Genomic DNA, 25,354 nt, shown 5'->3' with positions numbered 1-25,354 from the left:
ACATTAATTTGTTCAGAACTGAGGGGGTGGGCGGCTGCTGGTCTACATCTGAACCCTCAGTATCAGACAACATATGACAAAAGACTAAATCATAACATTAACATTTTTCACAGATGAGAGATGAAAACACACATACAAACCAAAATTAAGGTTGGAAATTAATTTTAGAGACAAATGGCACAATATCTGATGCATGATGGTAGTAAAGCAAGAGCTGAAAGACACCAATATTTACATCTATAAAGACAACAAGAGTTACATCGAAACTGATGACGGTCTCTTTGTCTCGGTTAGTGTTAAAAAAAATCTGTTTAAACATGCTGAATAGAATTTGTTTTTGTTTTGGGTAAATCTCATGAAAACGGGTCACATTTCACTCCAAAATCAAGAGAAAATAAAATAAATTTGCATTGTGAAATGTGATTTTTTTTTTGTGTGATGACAATTAAATACTGTTCCATGTGCATATGGACATATGGAATAATAGTTTTCTTCAAGAATCAAAATCAAATGAAACATTAAATATATATCAATTTTTTTATTTGGGTAAATCAATTGAGATTTTTTTTTTCATGACAATTAAAAAAATGTGCATATGCAAATTGAATAGCATCAAAGCATAATATGAATAAAATAATACTATGATACGAATGTCGTTTCTTTATTTAGATTTTAAGGTGAAATGTGACCCAGACATGTTTTCTGACATTCACCCAAGTATAAAAATAGTATGAAAATTGGATCCAAGGTCAAATCCGAAAGTTTTTTGGTCTTAAAGGAAATCAGATTAAGTGGTTATTAATAACAGAGATATATATAGTGTTAACAGAGTGAACAAAACAGTACACAAGATGTGCCAGACATACAGACGAACATTGCACTCTGTCAGGGTTTAGTACACAGGTAGGTGGGCCGAGGTGAGGTGGGGTGAGGCGGCATAGGGCAGATTATATGGGCAGAAAAGCGGTCTAGTTAAGTGAGGGACAGGAAAGAGAGAAGAGCAATGAGTGGACAGAGACATGCGTGTTTGTGTGAGAGGACTGATTCAGAGAGGCTTCATTCTGAGGGGTGTCGGGGACGGTCAGGTGCACTCGCATCAGGGCTCTAGAAGGAGAACAGGAGCGTTTTGTGTGAAATAAACAACCAAAACCTACCAACAGAGGTGGGCATCTCTCCCCACTGGAGCACCACGTCTTTAGTGATTCTGCCGTATGTGTTCACATAGACTCCCTCATCTTCATAACACAGAAGCATCTCCATGCCGTCGGTCTTGGGAAGCACCACAATGGCGTGAGGGGTAACACTGCCCTGAATCTGGGAAGGGAGGGGTGGGCGCAGATGAGCCTTGGGGTGACAAAAACGAGCCGTAGTGCAAAACATTCCCCCACTAGATGACGCTCTCCCCCCCCTCGGGCCGGCCCTGTCAGTCATGTTTTCTGCTCCACTGTCTCGTGCTGTGGGCGGCCAGAGCTTCTCCCTTCGAGAAACTGCTGCAACAATCGAGACTCCTGCCCTCCACTCCACCACACCGACGCCTGAGCCCAAAAGCGCCCTGCTAACAGGCTACCACGGGGCATTGGAACGGTTTGGCTGCTTTGGTTCATGTACAAGTTTGGTTTGTCAAAGGTCGTAGATCGGGGACATGTTTTTTCTCTTACAGTGGAGATACTTTTCTATCACACTTGATAATGTTAGAACAATAATGGCATGTACTTGCAATATCATGAAATCTGTTTTAGTCAACTAATAGATGAATAACCATTCATCTACACACAAAACATTCAAACGTGTTGCTCTAAACTGTGTAATCAGGGTCCAAAATTAACTTTCTGCAAAACCAGGTGATTTCAGGTCAATCTTAGACCATGAAATTACATTTTCATTTATATGAATATATTTATTAATTAAAGGTATAGCGGAGGATTTTTTACTTCCTATACTATTGGTCCTCCTAATTGTCAATCATTCTGGTGAATCAATCAAACTTATTCAAAAGGTGGAGAGGGCGGGTCTTATCTAAAATTCGGAAAGATCCTCCACTATACCTTTAATCTTTTTATGTAATATTTATATAAGCTGGTTTCCTTCATGATATATTTGTGACAAAAATTATAGGTCATTGTGGTAGCATCAAATAAATCAGCCGGTCTCCGAATTTCCGTGAAAAAGTAAATGCATCATGTTTTAGTTTTCCTATATTTTAGGCATCTTGTGTGTTTTTCTGGATAAATTCATAAAACAACACCTATGTAGTTTATTAAGTTTAAAAAAAAGTTAATAAAATACATTTCTGATAATAAATTATGCTGATAAGCTTATGATGATACATTTCTCATAGAGGATCAAGTTGTTAGAAGACTTAAGTTGCGCCAGATGTCTTTAATATTGCTTTAAATGTCTGTATATATATAAATATTTAACTAATAAGGGTTAGACTCATGTCAGACAAAGCATATTATGTATTAAATAAAACAAAGTATTTTTTACAGTCCCTAAAAAGTTACCAGCCAACTGGAAAGGGTTTTATTTTTCTCACCAAAGACGTTTCTTAACTTGCATTTGGATTGAGTGTTAAATTTGGACCCTGTCTGTAATTAAAAGACACATATGTGATCCAGACATCAACACTACAGTGGCATGCCAGTGTCCCCGGGGAGGAGTCGTCCTATTTAAAGTCCCTTGGAATCAGGGTAAGGAGGGGAGAGCTGCCTCCGCTCGGCCTGTTGTCACTTACGTGGGATGGAATGTAGATATCGTATGGATTCCCAGAGTCGACATCTATCACGTGAAAACCAACGCTGGAGCCATAGATAACCTTTAACCTCTGACCCTCCTCCACCGTCAGGTCTACAAGCAGAGGCTTGTGCTGAAGTTCTGTGAAAGACTTTGGAGAGACAGAAGAGACACTGAAAACATGACGAACAAGCTACTGAGGGGCTTTAAACAATGACACTCACAGCGAAATATGCTCTAGGCACTATAGTACCAAAATGGCACATTTCATGCTCTGCATTACTTTAGAAGAAAATAGGCCTTAGAATTCAACTTTGCAGAGCAGTTTAGTCAAAACGATCACACAAATGCTCTTAAAGGGGGTAAAGGGGATCCCACTGGACCGGACGTCTGTCTCACCTTAAAAGCCATGAATTTGTGGTATGGTTTGGGAGCCCAGGCATAAATCTCCACTGCATTCTTCAATGCAATCACCAAGAACTTAATCCTCTCATATTTGACTGTTGAACAACAAATACATGTGAAAAAATTATTAGGATGACTTTTTTTTTTTTTTTCTGACAGACAGACAGATAGATAGATAGATAGATAGATAGATAGATAGATAGATAGATAGATAGATAGATAGATAGATAGATAGATAGATAGATAGATAGATAGATAGATAGATAGATAGATAGATAGATAGATAGATAGATAGATAGATAGATAATTTTAGGTATGAGGACATACCGACTTTATAATGGACACAACCCTCTAGGTCACCAACAGTGATCCATCCTTGTTTTTTTTCTACCTCAGGGTCATTGTGAAGTATCCTGTTTCTGAGCCATGACAGATAATAGACCCTCAGTTTATTCTTTTTGCCTGTGAAAAAAGAGGAATTATGAACCTCTCATTGCATACAGAAAGTACAGAGATCTAACAAAACGAACAAAACAGATCTTTGTCCAGTCAAATGGAGAGTTGATATTAAGCTCACCTGATATGGTGACCAGGACATTGAGACCCTCCAGAACCTCCATCTGTTGAAAACGCCTGCGGTTGATCAGATTGTAGACTTTGCCCTGACCACTGCGATCTAGTAACATGAGTCCATTTTCTGTTCCTACCAGCAGGTTCACTCCTACACCGATCAAAATCAAGAGTTAAAACGATCTGAAGATCATAATGGATCTGAAGTGATATGAAGGCATTTATGCTACTCTCAATTAGGAACAGATGTTGAGTATAAAGTAAGAAAAAAGTCAAACCAGCCTTGGACTCACCCCATAGTGCAGCACACAGGATCTCAGAGTTGAAGCGCTTTTTGTACTTGCGGATTTCCGGTGTGTCGCTGTGTGGCCGGATATTGGTGGGATTGACATTAACAACAGAAATTTTCCGAGCCTCATTCAATCGAGCTTGTTCCTGTTCCTGTCGCATGAGTTCATCTGCAAAATGAGCTGTCGCCAAAGAAAAACAACATAATCACTGACTGTTTTACTTTGCAGTAGGATTTTATTGAGTGCTCATCATATAACAAGTAGTGCCCCTTTTTTCATCTCTGAGCTGGTGCCCAATTCTGAGCATTTCCACTGATGAAAAGGACACCAGCACTGTAACTATTTAAGTGAACAAGGGGTATAAGAGGTGGATAAGTCACCTGAGGCAGGGTTGTCCTCATCGTCTTCTGTGGGGGAGGTCTGATACACTCGTGGATCCACAAAAGGTGTGAAGGAAGCTTTGGATCCACTCCCCATCCCAAACTGGCAACATGGAAAATCAGGATGTGAGAAACAAGCATCCACAAACAACACAAAATGTCTCATTTAATGATTGACTGCAGTTAGAAAGGTCCATTTATTGTAAAATGTTAGCAGGAAAAGCAAGCACTACAAAAGTTTATTTACATAATCAGTATTTTGTCTTGTTTATATATATTTGTGTGTGTGTGTGTTTTCTTACAGATTTATTCCAAAATCTACATTACTGTCCAAAAGTTTGGGATCTGTAAGAATTTTATTTTTTCATGAAAGATATTAATACTTTTATTCAGCAAGAACACATTAGATTGATCAGAAGTGACTGTAAATATATGAATGTTACAAACGATTTCTATTTCAAATAAATGCTTAGTTATATATATATATATATATATATTTATTAAGATATTACAGTTTTTACTTTATGATCAAATAAATGCAGTCTTGGTGAGCATAAGAGACTTCTTCCAAAATCATTAAAAATCTTTCCAACCCCAAACTTTTAAACTGTTGTGTATTTAAAATATATATATATATAAAAAAAAGCCAAGTGAATCAATCTTGTTAAAAGGACATTTAGATTTTTTTTTTTATGAAAAATAAGAAAAATACTGATTAATAAAATTATTTTTTGAAGTAAAGGTACAAAATCAGGGCACTTACGAGAAGGGAAAATGGGTCAAAGGGGAGAAAGCATTTTATTGACTGTCCTATATGTTTAAAAATGTGAGGTTAAAATGATAGCAAATTAAAGAAAGAGAATAAATAAGAAACAAACAGAAAAAACAAAACAAGGAAATGAATGTGAATTATAACGAGATCTGGGCTTTAGTGCATCTACAGCCAGATAAATATGTGCATCTGAATTGAATGGGGATGGATTAGATGTGTCGGGTTAGAAATTTGAGGGTTGGAGAGCAGGGTGGCTCTAACAGGCTTGTCCGTCACCTACTTCAGCCACAGAGTCCAGGTCCAGCCCGCTAGAATGCCGCCCAGGGCCCTCGCCAGGCGAGTGGCTTTCCTGCACTAGATCGGGCAGATTGAAGTTACCGGGGAAACCATTGCTCTCGGCATGACCGAGCTTTCTTTCCCCAAACGTCTGCAGAGAGGAAGAGAAAGAGGAGTAGGGCTACACTACTGGAGGACCCTTGCGTGGCTAAGCCATCTTGCAGAGATATTCGGGAAATGCACGGAGTGTGCCTCTGTCAGCAAGTGTGCGACAAGCTTGATCAGAGATTTTGTTGGAGAAATCAGAAGGTGAAAGAAATACCAAAATATAAGCCCATAAAATAAGGCTTAACCAAGGCAAAAACAAACATGAGTTGGTAAACTAAAAGAGAAATAAAAGTGTGACACACTAGAGGAATGAGTGTAGGAGTTTTTGCTAACCAGGAAACGAACCCGTCTAGGTAGGTGCACCTACCTCTCGCATCACCAGGGTGCCGTCTTGCGAATTTTTACCAAATGAATCATTGGCATGAGAATCCTCCAGGTTGCCCAGTGAGTCAGTGCCACCCTGGCCAGCAGAAGGCCTATTGGGAGAATAGGACAAAAATACACATAAATGACTTCTATAAATGATGATGCTTTCTTTAAAGGTGCTGTATAGAATTGTTTGACAGAATTTGAATTTGTTGAACCAATCAAATGAAAAATATATGTATACACAAATCAACGGATGGCGGGCGGGTGCGGTTTTGAAAATTGGTCAAAAACGTTGGTGCGGCTGGATGGCAGACGGATGATGATTTTTGTGATGCGGTTGCGGATGAAATAATAGCCCATCCGCGCATCTCTAGTAGAGACCAACTGAAATGGTTGGCAAAAACACTTACTTTCCTGTGTTGAATTAGACATTTTGAAATACTAGCATACTACTCCATTCCTGCTGTTGATAGTATGTATACAGAGCACAGTATGCAAATTGTCTGTGCACAAAGCATTCTGTGCTGGGTATTGTTTCTCACAATGCAATGCAACTGATTTTACCTTATTTTCCATGTGTCAAATAAACAATGCGTAATATCATCCGTCATCTTTTTCCAAACTCTACTAAAACTCTCAAAAGGTAACTTTTTTTTCCTCAAATTAACTTTTCATAAAATGCATTTGCATAAAATGCAAAATAATCTTAATTGGACGCCACTTTCTGATATTTAATATTCAACCTGATAAGGTCATCTGCCAACAATATTATTGTTTGAAACGTTTATTGTTACATGTTTTTATATACCAATTAAAAATAGCAGACAGTATTATAGTGTATATATAGTGCAAAGGAGTCGAGGAAAGAGAACATTCTCATTCAGGAGAGAATTTAATTGCACACAAACTTTTTTAATGAGGCCCTGAGCAAAAGACTGTATATTAATGTGTATCTGCTAACAAATAATTTGTCAACATTTGAAAGTACAAAAGCATGTCAATGGACTCAGTGTTGTTAGTTAACTAAAACACTCACATAATGCGTGGAATATCACTAACAGGGACCGTTCCATCATGAGCCCCGCCTTCTCCATCCTCATCCTCACTGCTTTCTGAATCCTCACTGGATGAGGAATAATCTGTCACTTTCCTGGGTGGCCGGTTTGTTTCCTCATTGGTTCGCAGCTCGCGGAGTTCTTTGGCCAGAGCAGTGAGGTCCTTTAGGGCAGGGAATGATCAGAGAAGGGAGAGGAAGACAAAAAGACGACGTATAAGGTTTTATTCATTCCTTGATCTGCTTGATTTGATCACCAGCGAACAATAAATCCACCAATGTGTAAACAGCATTTCATGTTTTAAGCCTGTGAAGAGCATATGCTACAATCATTTATCCGTTAGTAGAAGTCGTGACGATAAACTTCGTTTTGCACATTTAGGTCAAGTAAATGGCACCGAAGAGATTACCAGAAACAAAGAAATAAGCAAACCATTACAGATAGGAAAATCAAGTAAAACATTTTATAAAGCTTTACAAATCAACTCGGAAGGTGAGATAAAAACATCCGCCATCATTTCGGGGAATGATGCACAACTGTATAAACCATCACGTGCACAAGTCAGAGAAATAATAGACAAGAAGAGTGAAGAACTGAAGCAGAACAGGGGGTTGTTCCTGAGGCCTGTGCCCTGCATGCAGAAGGTTAGTAAGAGTCAGCAGCTCCAGCTCTGTGCCCGTCTTACCAGCTCCTCCTGTTGACAGGCCACCAGGCAGCCAGATAGAGAGAAAACGGCATTGAGAAACCAGAAGTCAACTCTTGTGCTCTTATATTTAAACAACGATGGTTGAAAGAGATGCTAAGTTCCAGTTTTGACTGAATGTGCAACCTAACACCTGGAGTGTGATGCTGTAAACAATCTTGAGCAAAAGTGCAAGATTATGTTTCAACGCATCATTTGACACAAATGAAAAAAAGGTTGAGGAATAGAAGTACAGTACATTCAGTGTGTCAAACTGGTGATTACCTGAGCAGCTGATTATAAAATAATGTCTATCCAGTGGTCACAAAACCCAATGTAATTTTTACATTATCTAGGACTAAAATGATATTGTCTCTGATTCATGAAACATGAGCAGAACTCATTTCTGTGCAAACTGTTCACTAAATCATTCTTATATAAACTGATGCACTGAACGGAATGTGACAAATGCAACAATGGGTTTATGGACAAATTACACAGAAACTCCTAAATATCGGCTCAGATTGAGCTGAATAGTTTTCCAACAATTTAAAGAAGTTCATTCTGCTTAGGGTTAGGGTTAATTTAAAGGTTGTATCAGTGATTTCAGGCCCAAAAAAGGCCCAAACATAAATGATCACATTCATCTAATCTTTCCTAACGATCCGCTAGCTGCCGCCCCATAAGCAGATTGAGACTGAGATCTGCACACAAAAACAATTGGTTTCACCAACCACTCAAAACCAAAATAAATAGTGTTCCAACTATTTGTGCAACACGGCTGCACGCGAAGTTGGAGAACACGAGAGCAAAACCTCACAACACCCACCCCCTGTCGGTGATTGGTTGGAACACTATTTATTTTGGTTTTGAGTGGTTGGTGAAACCAATTGTTTTTGTGTGCAGATCTCAGTCTCAATCTGCTTATGGGGCGGCAGCTAGCGGAGCGTTAGGAAAGATTAGATGAATGTGATCATTTATGTTTGGGCATTGCAACAATTTACACAAGAATGATTTTTACAAATGATTTACACAACATTTCGTACAGAATCAATGTTACGCAGTGGCACTAGTGCTTTGTTGGCGAAAAAAACCAAAATTTACCACTTGAATGTGACAATTTACGTAAGAATGGTTTTACAAATAATTTGCACAAATTTGTTACGCTCGTCTTTTTGCACTGAATACGACAATATGTATGAATGATAATTACAATTTCCACAAAAACAATTTGCTTGAGAAACCATTGAATGCTCTGGACTTCCATCCCTCACTGCCTTGTTTTCGTTTCACAACAAATTAAATGTAAGGTCTACTGATTAAAGTCAATTAAAGTTAATATTCTTAAACGACTACACAAATAAATCACTTTAAATAAGATACATAATTGCAGGGGCCTTTTTTTTTTTTTTTACAAAGTACATAACATTACATCTAAACAAAATCCCTTTTCCTTGGCCTAAAACAGATGTTGTCTAGGTAACAGTGAAAACTCTGAAATGGTGTCAAGGATTACGGACACTGTGAACGACTGTGACAAATTGGTGCGATGGAGAAAAGTGCAGCTAATGATGGTGACTGACACGGCGTCTGAAGCTGTGAAGGAGACAGACGGACAGAAAGATTGGAGGGGAGTTAAGGAATGAGAGATGGTGTGAAATATTGATGAGAGAACGATTGAAGACTTGAGAGGGCGAGTGACAGAAATAGATGAGACAGGCAGCAAATGAGTGCTTGAATGTAAGAAGCACGAAAATGGACAGAGAGAGAGATGAAGTGAGAAGATGTCACTAACCTCATCTACGGCTTTCTTATAACTCTGGAGAAAAGCAATTGACAATAGAGAACCACGGGTGGAGGGACAATTGAACGGATTAGACAAAATGTTAAATGAGAAAATGGTTAGTAACACAAAGCGGCACACAGTTTTTTATTTTAACTCTGAGGCAAATGTGAACATCATCATATAGCTGAAGGTCATGAGTAGGTTAGCTCAAATGAGATTTGATTTACTGGTGGTATATTAAAGACCCCAAAAAGTATAGCTTGACACGTTTTAACTTCTGCATTGATGTACTTTGAAAGTTTGGGTGAGGCATATTGAAGGGCTTACATTGACAATTGGCCATTTTGATTTAATGGAGTCTTTAATTGATGGTAAATCAATTTGGAAAGAACATCATGAGTTATTGGGAAAACAGTGCAGAATTGTAAAAGATATTTAGTTTAAGAAGTCTTAAAAAGAAGTTAGTGAAGTGTTAGATATTTTCATTTTTGGCTTATCCTGTTCTTGGAAACCAGCCCTGTCAGAGCAGAAACATTTGAAGCAGAGTTACGCTTTGATGATACATTTTGGGAACTGTGTTTCTCACCGCTGGTCGGCTGGGTCTGGTCACCTCCCTGTTCTCCTCCTGGTTTTTGGGTTTGGATTCTTGGGACACTGATGGGGATCCTTCAGGTTTACTGGAGCCTGTGGAGACAATTGAACGTCAAGGATTGGTGTGGAGAGGCTGTGCTGAGAGAATATTCCAGAGTGTCTCTCACCTCCCATCCGGTTCCTCTCACTGGAGCCGCCCTGAGAGCTGGGCGTGCTAGAACTGGAAGAACTCCCACTGCTGGTTCTCTGGAGAGCCGGGTCCATGGAAATACGCAGGTCTGGGTTACTGTGGCAATGGCAGGACACAAGGAAGATGTGGAGTTTAACATTTCGATCATAGAAGACTGATTAACTTATTACTAGCAGTTACAGTTAAAAGGGTTAAGATGTCAAGATAAGTAAATACAAATATATATTATATAAGTTAGTGAAAAGTGTGTGGGATGTACAGTATATACCTGGCTCGGATCAGATGTGCTCCGGTTCTTGGTCCCAGTCCACCTGGTCCATTCCCAGGAGAATTTTTTCTCACCAGCGCAGGGGATATGGAAGTGGTCCTTTGGGGTACCTGAAGCATGTTAACAGATGTTAACTTTACTAAGATGCACTTTAGAAAAACAGCTTTTTTAAAAGATAGGCTTTGATTTAAAAAAAAATCCTATATCACATTTAGTTAACAGTGGATCTCAACTGGTTTTGGTTCAGGAACTAGATTTCATATTGGAACGTTGTAACTTTTGTTGTTGAATAAATTTTTTTTCTGAAAGCATATGTGATGCCAAGTATAAATATTGAGAAAAACACTATTTTATTATGTTTTGTGTTTCTCTTATATGCAGCCCACCCTGGTATACTTCAAGTACATAATAGTGCGCTGATGTCCTCCAGCTGGGTGCACAGCCTTCGACAAAATATATAAAAGGCGTTTCTCCTTCCTTTATTAAGTTGACAAGCCTATTAAATTTGCATAGTCCTAACTATGCTCGATTATATGGTCAGTTAAACCATTATTAATCATATTCAGCAAGGTTTTTCGCTTTCTGCGACCCAATCAGAAAAGACCAGTGATCCACCAGTTGAGAACCACTGTTTCAGAGTCAACACATTTCATTCATTTCAACACATTCCACCTTTGGAGGGACATCATCTTCCTGTCTCAGCCAAGAGCTGCGGTCAAACTTGTCGTCTCGGCTGGTGACGCGAGGTGGTGGGGCCGGGGTTTCTGACGTGGGGTCAGAGTTCTGGCGAGGCATCGGGGGTCGGTGAGGCGACAGACCCTCTTGGAAGGCTGAGACGCCCTGAGAGGACTGATCATGCAGAGACTGGGATCCTGTCATGGAGGAGCCATGGGACTTCACCGAAACTAGGTGCGCCATCTGAATTAAGAACTTTGAGGTCAGTGTTTTTCACACCACATCTGAAATCTGTTAAGACAGGTCAGGAGGTCAAGAAGTACCTGAGGCTCTACCGGGCGATGCATGGGAGGCGTCCGGGCCTGCTGTATGCCTCCACTGCTGAAGGACTCTGAGCGGGGAGGCAGGGAGGGATCAGAAATACGGTTGGCCACTTTATGCTGGAGAGCCGGAGAGCTCTGGCGGTTCAGCTTGGAACGTTCCTCAACCTGACAGACAGAGAGGATGTTAATGTCCATGCAACTCTTCACAACCAATCTGTTTCCTCTTTGCTTGGGAGTCAGAATGGACTGCGAAACTACGAAGTACATATGAGACACCGTAGGAGTCTACCGTAACTAGGCTACATTTATTTAATAAAAAAAACAGTGAAAATTGTTATTATAACTGTTGTAATATTTTTTTAGTATATTGTGAAATAATATTACAATTTAAAATAACTTTTCTATTTCAATATATTTTAAAATGTAATTTATTCTTGAGGTTTCTGCATCATTACTCCAGTCTTCAGTGTCTCACGATCTTTTAGATTTCTTTCTAATATCCTGTATTTCTTCTGATCAATTTAAAGCATCCTTGGTGAATAAAAGTATTAATTTCTTTTCTTATTTTATTCCCAAACTATTGAACAATAGTATATGTACACATCTTTAAATATATGCACAAAATGAACTGAATCCATTAATGTATTACCAACAAAATAATAGTATAATTAGATTGTGAACTGTTGACACTGAATTATTAAATCTACTTCTAAACCCCAAATAAACCCTGGTTTTTAGTATGAACCAATTTTTCTGGCTAAAGATGGCAATTCAGTGCATTTGCATAAGCGAATTAAAAATTTAAATCAACACAAATTAGTTTACTTCATATAATAAGAACAGCTAATAGCGTGGTGATGAGACCTGTAGAAATTTAAGAAGGTTGAACAGAGACTTCTCTCTGGCAATCTTATTCATCTTTCCCATATACATAATCACCCGAGATTGTTCTTCAATCTTTGTCAAAATCCGCCTGGCCTAAATTCAAGAGACGGCCTCATTACAAGACAGTTTAGAGACATTTTTAGACCTGTTCCCTGAGCTTGAATCTTTTGTTCACTTCCGCAAGCCCAATCAAAATGACTCCATAAGCAAAGAAGAAACATACAACTAAATGACAGAAAAAGAAATATCATCAAGTTAAAGACAGAAAGGAAACTTTTAGTCCATTATGTCCAGTATATTAAAGGAGATGCTGAAAAGTAGCTGTTTCTAGCTGACTCAAATTCAAACAACAAGCCTCAAAACTGTCATGCACCATTCACAAGCATTTCCAGACATGAAAAGAATCGCCTATGGCCAATCTAGACGTCAAGTGTCCAATGAGACAGAAAAAGCCATGTTAGTGAGAAAACCATGTTCATTTCTTCTCTGAGAATGAAGGGAGGTTTGGATCTGAAATGACTCAGAGACAGTCTTCAGAGCACAATCTGTCTACAAGTAACACACCACCCCTTATCAACAATCCTTTGTAATTGTAACAATGCCTAAAGCACAGGTTCTCAACCAGGAGGGCCTCTGAACACTTCCAAGGGGAAAGCAAAAATGAGTTAAAAATATAAGACAAAACAAAGTTTACACATTAAGAACATTAGGTTATTGGGATTCTGGAATTTAATGATTTATAATCATTTCATTTAATCATGTAAATATATTCACACTCCTGCCATTTTGTGGCAGAAGGATCAGAAATATTTTTGGGTATTGCCTTTGATAATGGAAGTATTTGGAGTCAAATAGGTTGAGAACCACTGGTCTAAAAGCTACTCTTATTGCCCAACACATCCAAACCTCTCTCATCTTCGCCCCACAAACCCCTGCTCCTCTGTAATCAGCTTTCTGTAAGAAGAAAAGGAGCGATAGGTGAGATCAAAGAGAAGATGACGGGAAATTAGAACAAGACGACAGCGAGAGCAGAAGCCGTCTGAAGAAAATCCACCAAACTAACAGGGAAATGTGAACATGTTCACCCGGAGAACAAGAGGAAAACAGAAACAAGGCAGTGATCATCCAAATGCCCCGATAGAAATTTGGAAAAAATATATTTTTCCCACATTAAATCTTTAATACACCATGACCAGATCGGTAAGCGTCTAGGTCATGGCGAAAAAAGGAGTCATGCTAGCGGAGGCGGACCTTTGAGACGTATAAGTCTCTCTCAATATCAGCCCCTTTGCTGGAGCGACCGGGATTGCGGACCCGGGACTCTTGCTCCTGCTGGACCATCCTGAGCAGCTGGGACGGATCTGGCTCGCAAGACACACGGATTCTAGGAACGTTCGGCCCACTGACTATCCTGAGCTGAGGCTCGACCAGCTCCGTCTCTCTTGAGTGGGAGGCTGCTGGGTAGGAGGGGGGTCTCGTGGGCTGATTAGATTGGTTCTGGTCAGCAGGGACAAGGTGGCCGACACGTTTTTCTCCAGGACTGTTAAACGAATGGTGCTTCTTGGGAGGGATTCGAGGGGAGTTACTCTGAGCTCTCTCCATCACCTGTGTTCAGATAAGCACAATAAAACCGTTCAGATAATGACCCACAAAACTGAGGATGCAAGGAGGGCCGCTTCAGAGCACGATAAACCAAAAAGCATCCAGTGGATTCTGAAAACCAATGGAAAAGTTATTCACAGGAAGCAAAACGTAAGAACAAATGACTTATAATGTCTACAATCAATGAGTATAGAATCTTGATAAAGAGCAATGGGGCTAGGTATCGATTCAGAGTCCTGATTCAGTTTGTTTCGGATTAATAAGCTTGATTCAGTGCTAAATTGTATTAGATTCTGATTCATTTGGATATATTTCAATTGCGCTTGCATATAAAAGACATTGTCTCTCTGTTAATGCTGTAAATTATAAAGGGCAGTATTTCAGATTGAAACCAGTAACTCCCCAATCTATTCAGCGAGTCATTGATCTCATGAATTGGTCAACACTAAAGCCGTGTATGTTTTTGATTCAGTAAACAGAACCAGCTCACCAAAAATAATTGGTTTCGTGAATCAGGCTACACTAATGTGGTGTAGGGTTTTTAATTCACTAAAAAGAACTGGATCATAAGAGTCATTTGATTGTGAATTGCATCATAGTTTTTGCATGCAGTCAATGAAGACATCTGAAAAAAAGACATTTCTTGCAGAGGTATTCTTTCTTTTAATTGCAAACTCACATTCAGGATTTTATGACTCAACATTGGAAGACTGAGTAATCAGAAAATGGATATTCTCACACAACCCTAGATAGTAGTAATCAAGTAAGGGTCCTAACCAGATGTTTTTGTACCTCTTTGGCCCAGGCCGGTTTGTCACTGGGGTTGACAGAGTCTTTGTAGTGGTACAGCTGTTTTTTGTCTGCAGGCCGTGGCTCTTGTTGCTGTTGCTGCAGTGAGACCAGGTAAGCCCTCTCCTGCTGAAGCTGCCGCTGCAACCGTTCGGCCTGACGCTGCTCCTCCAGCTGCTTCCGTTTATATTCCTAGACACAACAGAGAACGAGAGAGAATGAGGTGAAAAGAGCAAGATTTGAGGAACATATGGAGCAGATGCTCCACATGAGACTAAATAATCCTAACAGGGTCAGATTGTTGTACTCCCTAAAAATAACTGGAGGCTATCAGATGTTAGGAAGATCTCAACAGATCTATAAGCTAATCCCTCCGATGCCCTGATAGCCATGGACCCTGAGTCTAATTTCCGAAAGAACTGAGCAATAACAAACAGAGCTGCCACAAACCCCAAAATTCCCCAGATCAATTCGCACAATCGATACTCTCTCTGAGTGCACTAGGGACCGACAGATGCCATAAGTGCAGAAGATGAAAAGAAAGGAAGAGCAAGTACTTTAAAGGTGATAGTGGAAATGTTTACCAGCAGAAGAGCTTGTTCTTGGAGAAGCTGCTGTTGAAGAATCTCCAGCTGCCTTTGCTCTTCTTCTAACTGCCGACGGATATATTCCTAACCCCATAGCGCAGCACGTCAGAACGAGAGCGAGAAAGAAAGATGAAAAAGAGATGACAGGGCCTTCAAAGAGTTTAAGTTTAAGTGAAACAATGAAAGATTAATCAAGCAAATCAGAAGGTAAGAAACCCTGATAATAACTCGCTGCCCTGCATAGATCCCATGTGACCTTGTGTGTGATGAGCTCACTAGCTAGAGGTCATTGGTTCAAACCATGGAATGAGCCATCCATGCACTAGGGAGTTACTTCGTACCCTGATCCCAATTTCCCGGAGCAGGGCAATTAACCCCAGACAGCTCCAGGGGTATGTTGCACCAAAGAAAACGTTGCTTTGGATTAAACCCACTTCTGTTAAAATGACAAAAAAAAAAGAAGTGAGTATCTGTAAGCTGTCTTCTAGACAGTGGGCTCATAATGGATGAAGATGCCATGGGATGTCATTGGGAATATCACTTCTAATAATACCAAGTTACAATCATTTTTAGATTTAGACGATATTTTATGTACTGCAAGTGATAGATCTGTATAGTGGTAACATACATTTACAGTACAGTTCAAAAATGTTTTCTGAAGGAAGTTAATACCTTTAATCAGCAAGGCTGCATTAAATTGATCAAAAGTGACAAAAGACTTTTATAATGCTACAAATAAATTATGTTCTTTCTATAAATCAAAGAATACTGAAAGAAATTTCTCACAGTTTCCACAAAAACATTAAACGGGAAAAACGGTTTTCAACAGTTTGATAAGAAATGTTTCTTGAAATGATTTCTAAAGGATCATGCGACACTAAAGACTGGAGTAATGATGCTAGAATAAATGGCATTTAAATATATTTAAAATAGAAAACTTATTTCACAATAGTACTGTTTTTACAGACCCCAAACTTTTGAACAGTACTGTACATATTAAAATAAAAAGTATTATAGAGCAAAACAGGTTTATGGCAGTGTGCTCTGACAGAAAACCCCAGCAGAAAGACTTTAAAGGTATATGGCGAGAAAAAGGTGTTAAAGGAAAGGCTCATTATGCAAGACACATACATTTTTTAATAAAGCATGGATCATATGTGCCTAAACTGAGGCAGTGTGGAGGACACTTTCACTGTTATTAGCAACGAAACGATGAAATGCTTTATGACAGCAAAGAAAATGCTCTGCTTTGTTGCTATAAAGGCACTGGAAGCATTTTTTATGGAAAGACACTAAGAAAATATCTATTGTTTCACAGATAATACTGAATTAGGTGTACCGAAATATCACAACTGTCTCTGAGGCTCATAAACAATGTTTTTTTTTTTAAGTTTTAACCATTTTGCAAATTCACAAGGCAGTCCATATGCTAACAATCCACAAGCCAACAGTAGGCGCTTTTCCATTACAGATTTGCGCAAAACTCTTGCGATTTTTTTTAAACGTCGACAAAAAACTATTGCGAAATGACGGCGTTTCCATTAACCGATGTTATGCGACTAAAACTTAATTTTTTCCGATAAGTGATAAGTCGTTCCAAAAATCATAGCAACGGACGTTGGTAGGTTTATGCATTTCAGCCACTGCACTGGCCATTATTATTAATCAAAGGAGACGTATGAGTGTTATTCAATCATTAATGGTAAGGAAAGACCCTTATAGCCTACTTGAGAGCGGCACATATGAGGTGTTTCTGGCTGTTTCTCCCTAATTTCTGCTTCAAGGTCTTGATTGTGGCATTTCTTTGAGGTTCAGAATCCAGTATTCCTGTAATTCTTCTGTCTATTATGAATTTAATAAAGAACTCTGTCTCATATTCTGTCCAAACACACCGCGTCGTCTACGTCAGGTGACCTGTAAATGCGCAAAAACTGTTTCCATTGCAGTTTTGCGAAATATTTATTTTTCAAATTGCCTGAAAAACCACCTCATGCGAGCGTAAAAACTTTTTTGCGATAAATGTGAGATTTTGCGAATATTACGTGTTTCCATTAAGCGTATTTTCAATTCGCAATTTCAATTTGCGCAATTTGAAGGGTAATGGAAACGCGCCTAGTGAGATCAGTTTCATTAACAGCTGTTGCTCTCCTGCTCCATCTCTGATTACAGTGGTTTTAACAGTATCTTTAAAGGGTGGAGTTTTGGGGAAAGGGGTGTGTCCAATTAAAATTGTGTTTCAGAATTGCTAAATCTCTTAAAACGCTAAACTTTTGCCATGAGTGAGAGCTGGTGAATCTTCACTGTCATTAATAACTTTTGGCATGAGTGAAAACTGGTGAATCTTCACTGTCATTAATAACTTTTGGCATGAGTGAAAACTGGTGAATCTTCACTGTCATTAATAACTTTTGGCATGAGTGAAAACTGGTGAATCTTCACTGTCATTAATAACTTTTGGCATGAGTGAAAACTGGTGAATCTTCACTGTCATTAATAACTTTTGGCATGAGTGAGAGATGGTGAATCTTCACTGTCATTAATAACTTTTGGCATGAGTGAAAACTGGTGAATCTTCACTGTCATTAATAACTTTTGGCATGAGTGAGAGATGGTGAATCTTCACTGTTATTTATAGCTCAGTCATTCTTATTTGTCTCTACACATACTCACGGCCCTTGAGACATCCTCATTCACTACTGAACAGGGCTCAAGTGGCCCGACTGCATTTGAAAGGGTGGGTGAGTGCTTAAAATATGCCTACCATCCAGCAGAACATTTCCCTTCCAGAAGGAAGTGAGTCATAGACTGGAGAGAATGCTTTAAATAAGGGATTTAGGCATGTGAGAGTCTGATATGAATATCTGAGTGGATGGTTACAGTTGAGAACAAAGTGCATGTCGAATTACATTTGATTAAAAGAGGGTTTAAAAACAGTGCATGGATACATATGCTGTCTTCATGCACGTCTGCTTTATGCCCTCACGTATTCCTAGCAGTAATGCGTGTATGTGTTTACATGGAGAGACAGATCAAAAATCATTTTCACTTATGAAACATTGTTCTAATTGTTTTTTTGTTTTTTTTGTACTAACATATTCATCAATTTTGTGTTTTTATAAAATGCATTTCAATAATGATTATTTGGTTATCACTGCAATCAAACGTCAAAAGGCAAAAACTGGTTCTGAATATCAGTTATTCAGCATACTTGCATAAAATGTTGCATATTGTACATGGTCATATTAATCCATTTGAATTTTTTAAAGACATTTTCTGATAAACAACTTTGGTTCTGTGTTGGGTATAACAACTTAATATTTATATTTAATTCAGGTCACAGAGGTATACATAATTCAATTCTGGTTTAATTCAAATCTGGGGCCTGAACAAAACCAGTTGAGAACCATTATTTTAGAACGTTTCGGAGGAGAAAATGCTGAAAAAAAGCATAAAATAAAATATCAGTTAATGGACACTTTAATACTAACTGGTATCGGTCATATACATGTGCCATTTTTTAACAGAAAGTACATCTTGTCTCCATCTCAGTAGCGGTAAATCATTGGGAGTTTGTCAGCATATGGAGTGTGAGTGTGTGAAGCCGCCACATCACTTCATTTCTTCTCTTCCTGTTCACATGCGTGCAGTTGTCAGTTCTCGGTTTTGCGGCCCTATCTCTTTTCGCATAGCGGATTATGGGTTAGATTGTAGTGATAAACCTATATATAACAGTCTGAACAGTTGTACATTTTCAGTCCTGAAATAATTCTCCAAATCATTTCTTGCCCTCTTTCTACTTTACTATTAATTAAAGCAGCCCAAAAATATTGGTCAACCACAATAAGCCATAAATGACTGTGGATGTGTGTACATATGTACCTGCTCTCTCTCAGCATGTCTCCTCTCCTCATCTCTGCGGAGCTGCTCCATCTCTTCATAGCGCCTCCTCTGCTCTCTCTCCTGCTGTTTTCGAAGCTCTCTCTCTCGTCGCTGTTGCTGTGAGATTATAAACACAAGCCCTCATTAATGAACCTCTCATTCCTATATATAAATCTCAGTGCTGAGTCCAATTTTTGGCATTGATTCACACTAGCATATGCAGATCCTTTTACCACTAGGTGGCGGTGTAAAAGACAATGCATTTGGAGCAGGCAGCCATGCTGAATGGTCTTTCCCCAGCAGGGGCTGCTGACAGGGGCTGTGCTGAAAAGAGGCGACCTGACAGTGGACCAGCGGGAGAGAGATGGGCTGAATGAGAGGTTGACGCCCAGCCGAGCCACCTGATTCATCCCTACAGGTTCTCTGCTCGCTCCCCTACTGAGAAAACCCTACATCACATAACTCGGGAATATCTCTACTGGCTCAATGAGCTTCGTTTTTCTTTGTCTCCCGTTTGAAGAATTCCCAATATGTTGGGTAACCTTCTTGTGGACTGATCATAGCTCAGTGTCTCCCAGGGACATTAAAAAGTCATCTCATGAGCCATTACACACACACACAAAATAGAGTACAGGAAGTGTGTGTCTGAATGTGACAAGAACGATAGCAAATCATATTGTCTGTTTGTTCCGATATGGTTGCAAGGAACAACAATGCTAAACGCAAATAATAAAATGCAATTAAGCACATAATCATACAGGAGAGCAGAAGTAAAAGCTTCCCATATATTTTGTTATTGTTCTTCTGTCACCTGGAAATATGGTGAATACTAATGACATGTTTGATCCATGTCTGCTGTTGTTGTTGTTAATCATTTTGCATATTGCTTATGATATTATTAATGTTGATATTATTATGTTGGGTCATAACTTGATAATAAATGTATAATAAGGGGCCTACAGCAAAACCAGTTGAGAACCACTAGTTAAGGATGTTTTGGAAGAGAATAAAATAGTATAAATCTAATATGACTCTAATGCTGAAGATTTTCGAAACATGTCTGCAACCCACAGTAATGAAACTGTATTTCTTGTCCCTCTCCTCTTACCTCCTCTAGTCTCCTCCTCTGCTCCTTTTGTTCCTCAATGCGTTTCTGTCTCTCGGCCAGTAGTTGGCGCTTGTGTTCCTCGTTCTGCTGCTGTTCTAGCTGTTGTCTTCTCAGGGCTTCGGAGCGCTCCTTATTGGCCAACTGCAGACGCAGGAAGTCCCGCCTCAGGGTCGACTCACCAGGGATGTTTATGATGGAGCTGTAATGAAGACATTAAATAATCAAGACGTTAAGTAAATCACATCTCCACTATAACCACATATACTTTTGTGTGTGTGTGGGTGAGCGTAAAAGGTCTATGTACCTCGGCTCTCCTATGTCTCGCTCTTCCTCCTCCTCTTCACTTCCACTGTACTCGTATTCAGTCTCGTCTGGAAGAAGAAAAAAATAAAAAGCACAGCATTGTAAGATGAAGGTTTTTAGGAATACAACTTTTAAGATTAAAGGCCGATTCATGTTGTAAAAAAAAATTGTCACATATCCTAAAATATCCATATTCAAAAATGAGCAAATAAAACTAAAAAGGTTGACAAAAAAGTTGTTGTTTAATAGTGGTCACTCTCACTAATAATAATAATAATAATAATAATAAAAAAATAAAATAAAAATTATTTTAAATTATAAACAATAATAAAATAAATATAATAAGTTAGAAAATTGCATCAAGGCAGTTTTTATATAAACTTTTTCAACGAATTTGAGTAGAAATATAAGTGTATTTAAAAAAAATAAACATTTAAACATTGAAACGCTAAAATTTCCTTTGAGGAACATACATAATTTATATACAGTATATTCACTTACAGGTAAGAAATATAAAGAACATGTAATATATTCAGCAAAATGCTCCTTATCTAGCTATGGACATTGAAGATGTTTTAGTGATGTCTTTCCACAGTTGAAACTCTGACTGACTAATTACACGAGACATGCCGTAGTTGTTCAGTATCTTTCAACATACCTTCTGATGTTCATTCATGTTTATTTCTCGCTATAACTATTAAAGAGGAAGAGATGATTCACATGCCTGAGGTGCTACAGCGATCTGTCATGCCACATTAAAGAACTCCAAAATGAGATGTATTGTTTGAAATTCAAGATCAAATTGACAGAATTTGAAAGCTGAGACTTTTCAAATCATATCAAAAGTAACTAAGTTGCAATTATTGGTTGGGTGTTGCGCCACAAATAATGGTTCCGTTCATGTAAAAGATTGAGCTTGAGATTTAAGAATCAATATCGGTTCATAAAAATGAAGATTGATTAAAATCAGTTCAATCTATATTATTCAACCTAGCTTAAACAGAAACAAAGTAAACTCACCCCTCTCTCCTCTCTTCTTTTTGGTCCGGTCAATGTGGTCTTTGAGCTGAATTCGGACCTGTCTCTCGTTGGGGAGGTCTTTGATGAAGGGATGTTTCATGAGCTGTTCAGTGCTTGGTCTCTGATTGTGATTCTTCACTAAACAGCTTTCAATGAATGACTGGAACTTTTTAGACCTATAGAGAATGACATACTGTTGAGATTCCTCCGTTTTGATGCCCAGGCCTTTTTATTATCATCAGGTGTATATTTGAAGTGTATATTCAAAATGACGTGGGGTTCAGTCATGCCTGACTCACCACTTCTTGGACTTGAGTCGGGGAGCTGGGTTTCTGGGTATGAGGAAAAGCGCACGCATGGGATGCATATCGCACAGCGCTGAGGAAACAGAAAGGTGTATGCATTTAGCAATCACTGTGTACACATTAAATTCCACAGAAAATACACCCATCATGTGTTTAAAGTGCCCCTATTATACTTTACCAGATATTACCTTTCATGTAGTGTGTAATATAGCTGTTCGTGAATGTACAAGTTGTGCAAGGTTTCAAAGGTCAATGTGAGCACTAAATGGAGTTATTGTCTCTCAAAAGAAAGAACCAATTCCTTAAAACGAGTCATCAGTAATTCCTTACTTCCTACTCGAACCTACGTAGGTTTGTAACAAATTTGCATAACGCCCATCTATGGTCTTCATTGGCTGCCTGCGAACGTTTATTTTAACCCACCCTCAAACACTATAGCTAATGAAACTGGAAGAGTTTGATACGGTAAAACCGACGACATCGTTACGGTTCATATCACTGTGTATACAAGTGTTGAGGAAGCATCCAGAGTAATGGTGACCAATCACAACAGACTGGGCCATCTGACCAATCAGAGCAGAGCAGGCTCTCTGAGAGACTGAATTCTTAATTGAACTGTTTCAGACACTGTGAGAAAAGAGGTGATGCTGCAATGTAAATGAGAAAATCTAATCGTTTTTTGACCTTGGATGCATGTAAACCTATTGTAGGAGACCCCAAAACAATATCATAATAGGGGTACTTTAACATCATATTGCATTGTGTTAGACTTACGAGGGGCTCCTTCTGCCATTTCAATAGCCGTAATTCCCAACGACCACAGATCACTCTGTAACAAAAAGGTGTTTTAGGATTTGTGCCTTAAGCCAAACAAGACCCTCACACTAAAGCAATCAGGTTCTGTGAGAAGAAAGTGACAGCGTAATTAAGAATCGCTTGAAATACCTTGAAGTCATATGTGGCGTCTGGATTCTCATCACAGGCTATGACCTCTGGAGCCATCCAATATGGTGTGCCAATAAAAGTGTTCCTCCTACCGACGGTGCGGTCCAACTGTGCACTCACACCAAAATCAACTGTAAAACACGCAATCACAAACACACACACACAAACACACCGGGAAGATTTGGCCTTAATGTGTCTGCGTGCAGTAACGAGCAGAGAGGTCTTTGATGAAGTGCATTCTGCCATCTGCCTCTGTGCCACTCTTCCCTCCTCACCGCAGGCAGCGTTGTCATAGCAACCATCCTGAACTGTCTCCCAAACTCAAACAACTCAATGACAAGCCCTAATAACTCCAGAGGAGGGTCACGGGTTCCTCAACACAAAAACACGCATACACAAACTAACACTGAGGGAGTTACGAGCTTCTCATAACTCAAAGTGCTTACTGAAAAAGTAGCTAGATACCAACATATCTACACTGAAGCTATTTAAAGGGGTAATATCTTGACTGTTAAATTATCACTTCATTTAATTAAAAAAACAACAACAGTGTAGTATTTATCTGGCACAAACACAAGGACCTTAAATTATGTGACATCAAACTGAAAACATACACTACCGGTTCAAAAGTTTGGGGTCAGTAAGATTTTTTTTTTTAAAGAAATTATTCAGCAAGGATGCATTGAATTGATCAAAAGATAAAAAATAAAAAACTTATTTCAAATAAATGCTGTTCTTCTGAACTATGAAATGTTTCTAGAGAACCAAATCAGCATTAGAATGATTTCTGAAGGACCATGTGACAATGAAGACTGGAGTAAAGATGCTGAAAATTCAGCTTTGCCATAAAAAGGAATAAATCACATTTTAAAAATATTACAATAGAAAATAGTTAGCTTTTAAAATTTAATAATATTTCACATTAAAAAATGCAGCCTTGGTGAGCATAAGAGATTTCTTTCAAAAACAAAAATCTTATTGACCCAAAACTTTTTTTTGACGTTTTTGATGAATATAGTTTCTCATTTAAATGAACGATGTTTTATTAATGCTTTTATCTCATTTGTAAGCTACTGCAAGATCAAATTTAGTTTAGTTAGCATTGTTGCTACTAGGGATGCACAATATATCGGCCACCATGTCGGTGTCGGCCCGATAACAACATTTGGCCGATATATTAAAGTCGATAAATAATGAATTATTTCCTTAAGCTGAGAAACTTCAGATGCATGATGGTTTTAAATAGCTTGAAATATGATTAAAATCACTTCAAAAAGGAAAATACAGTTAAGTGCAGCGCCAGTCTGTCATATAGGCTACATACAATTATAATGAGAAGCATTATAATTGTGTGCTTGGGACATGCCTTTTAATGGGAATTTTGTTTTTGTAATCAGGCTCTCAAAAATTATATAAAAATTTGGATTAGATTTATCTGCAAATATATCGGTTATCGACTTTCAAACATAAAGAATTATCGGTTATCGACCAAAATTTTCATATCGGTGCATCCCTAATTGCTGCTTTTCCTTAGTTAAACCTCAACATTAGGTGTTGAGCCATTTTTTTTGTATAAATAGTGCGAGTAGTATGTTCACACTGTAAATTCCAAAAAGAAAAGGGTACAATTTAAATACCCAGATGACACACTTATTTAACAAAAAACGAAGTGTGGAATGTTGGACACTTATTGCACTTAATTTTCCTAGCTTTCTATTCGTAGCAGAGGGGGAGTGGCTATCAGACTGCGATGTTGAATGACAGAATAACCTTCTAACACTTATAAACTAGATGGTAGAATACGTAGTGCTTCGTATAAGTGCAGAATGCACATTGTGTTTTTGTGTTACAGCTGTCAGGGGTGTGAACTCACCAAGTTTGACTTCCGCATTTTCTGTGAGCAAAACGTTTTGACCTTTGATGTCACGATGGATGACTTTATGCTGATGCAAGTGGGTCAGACCCTATCAAAACCAGATGAAGAGGTTAAATTTAACTGGAGAAGATCAAATGAGGGACCCATCAGAAATAACACATCTGGAAGCTAATAAGTTTTCTAGTGGTCCAGAATACACACACACACTCACTCACCCTGAGGATCTCTCTGCAAATGTAGGCAGTCCACTCCTCCTTTAGAGAGTTCCCTTTGGTGTTCTTTATCAGGTCCGTTACTGAACCGGCGCCACAAAACTCCATCACCAACTAGAGACACAGCACCCCAACAAAATTAGGATAAAACCTAATAAGCCACAAGAATGATAAAAATGCTAAGGCGCTGTCACACATTATTTCCATTTAGAGGTCATGTGTGATGTGAACAGGAACTGATGTTGAAATACTGGCTAATCAGCTATATATATATATATATATATAAAAACAATCACAATTTTCTGGCTTTTGAATTGAAGTCACTGTGGGTTATCTTTTCCTCTGTCTTTACAATTACATAATATTATTT

The 25,354-nt window shown here is 38.6% G+C and overlaps 1 protein-coding gene across 7 annotated transcripts in view; it reads right to left on the bottom strand.

Annotated features, from left to right (window-relative positions):
* The window catches only part of tnikb (TRAF2 and NCK interacting kinase b), a 62,224-nt gene that overhangs the window by 5,367 nt on the left and 31,503 nt on the right, over positions 1-25,354 (bottom strand). Inside the window, exons 5-31 of one of the 7 annotated variants that reach the window (XM_084398353.1) lie at positions 24,988-25,098; positions 24,770-24,860; positions 22,897-23,027; positions 22,726-22,780; positions 21,946-22,024; positions 21,647-21,822; positions 20,628-20,694; positions 20,324-20,522; positions 19,216-19,332; positions 15,334-15,420; positions 14,753-14,941; positions 13,610-13,963; positions 11,474-11,638; positions 11,148-11,393; positions 10,476-10,585; positions 10,185-10,303; positions 10,013-10,110; positions 6,940-7,121; positions 5,902-6,010; positions 5,431-5,577; positions 4,379-4,481; positions 4,002-4,178; positions 3,716-3,859; positions 3,466-3,600; positions 3,133-3,233; positions 2,735-2,884; positions 1,155-1,314 (exon numbers count right to left, since the gene is read on the bottom strand). In XM_084398353.1, coding sequence (XP_084254479.1) covers positions 1,155-1,314; positions 2,735-2,884; positions 3,133-3,233; positions 3,466-3,600; positions 3,716-3,859; positions 4,002-4,178; positions 4,379-4,481; positions 5,431-5,577; positions 5,902-6,010; positions 6,940-7,121; positions 10,013-10,110; positions 10,185-10,303; positions 10,476-10,585; positions 11,148-11,393; positions 11,474-11,638; positions 13,610-13,963; positions 14,753-14,941; positions 15,334-15,420; positions 19,216-19,332; positions 20,324-20,522; positions 20,628-20,694; positions 21,647-21,822; positions 21,946-22,024; positions 22,726-22,780; positions 22,897-23,027; positions 24,770-24,860; positions 24,988-25,098 — 3,802 coding nt within the window. Of the gene's footprint in view, positions 1-1,154; positions 1,315-2,734; positions 2,885-3,132; positions 3,234-3,465; positions 3,601-3,715; positions 3,860-4,001; positions 4,179-4,378; positions 4,482-5,430; positions 5,578-5,901; positions 6,011-6,939; positions 7,122-10,012; positions 10,111-10,184; positions 10,304-10,475; positions 10,586-11,147; positions 11,394-11,473; positions 11,639-13,609; positions 13,964-14,737; positions 14,942-15,333; positions 15,421-19,215; positions 19,333-20,323; positions 20,523-20,627; positions 20,695-21,646; positions 21,823-21,945; positions 22,025-22,725; positions 22,781-22,896; positions 23,028-24,769; positions 24,861-24,987; positions 25,099-25,354 lie in introns of all 7 variants that reach the window. The other 6 variants (XM_084398354.1, XM_084398348.1, XM_084398349.1 and 3 more) reach the window with 6 other exon arrangements.

This window comes from Rutilus rutilus (assembly GCF_951802725.1).
Source record: "Rutilus rutilus genome assembly, chromosome: 24".
Lineage (NCBI taxonomy): Eukaryota > Metazoa > Chordata > Actinopteri > Cypriniformes > Leuciscidae > Rutilus > Rutilus rutilus.
This window is presented reverse-complemented; position numbering and strand designations above follow the sequence as displayed.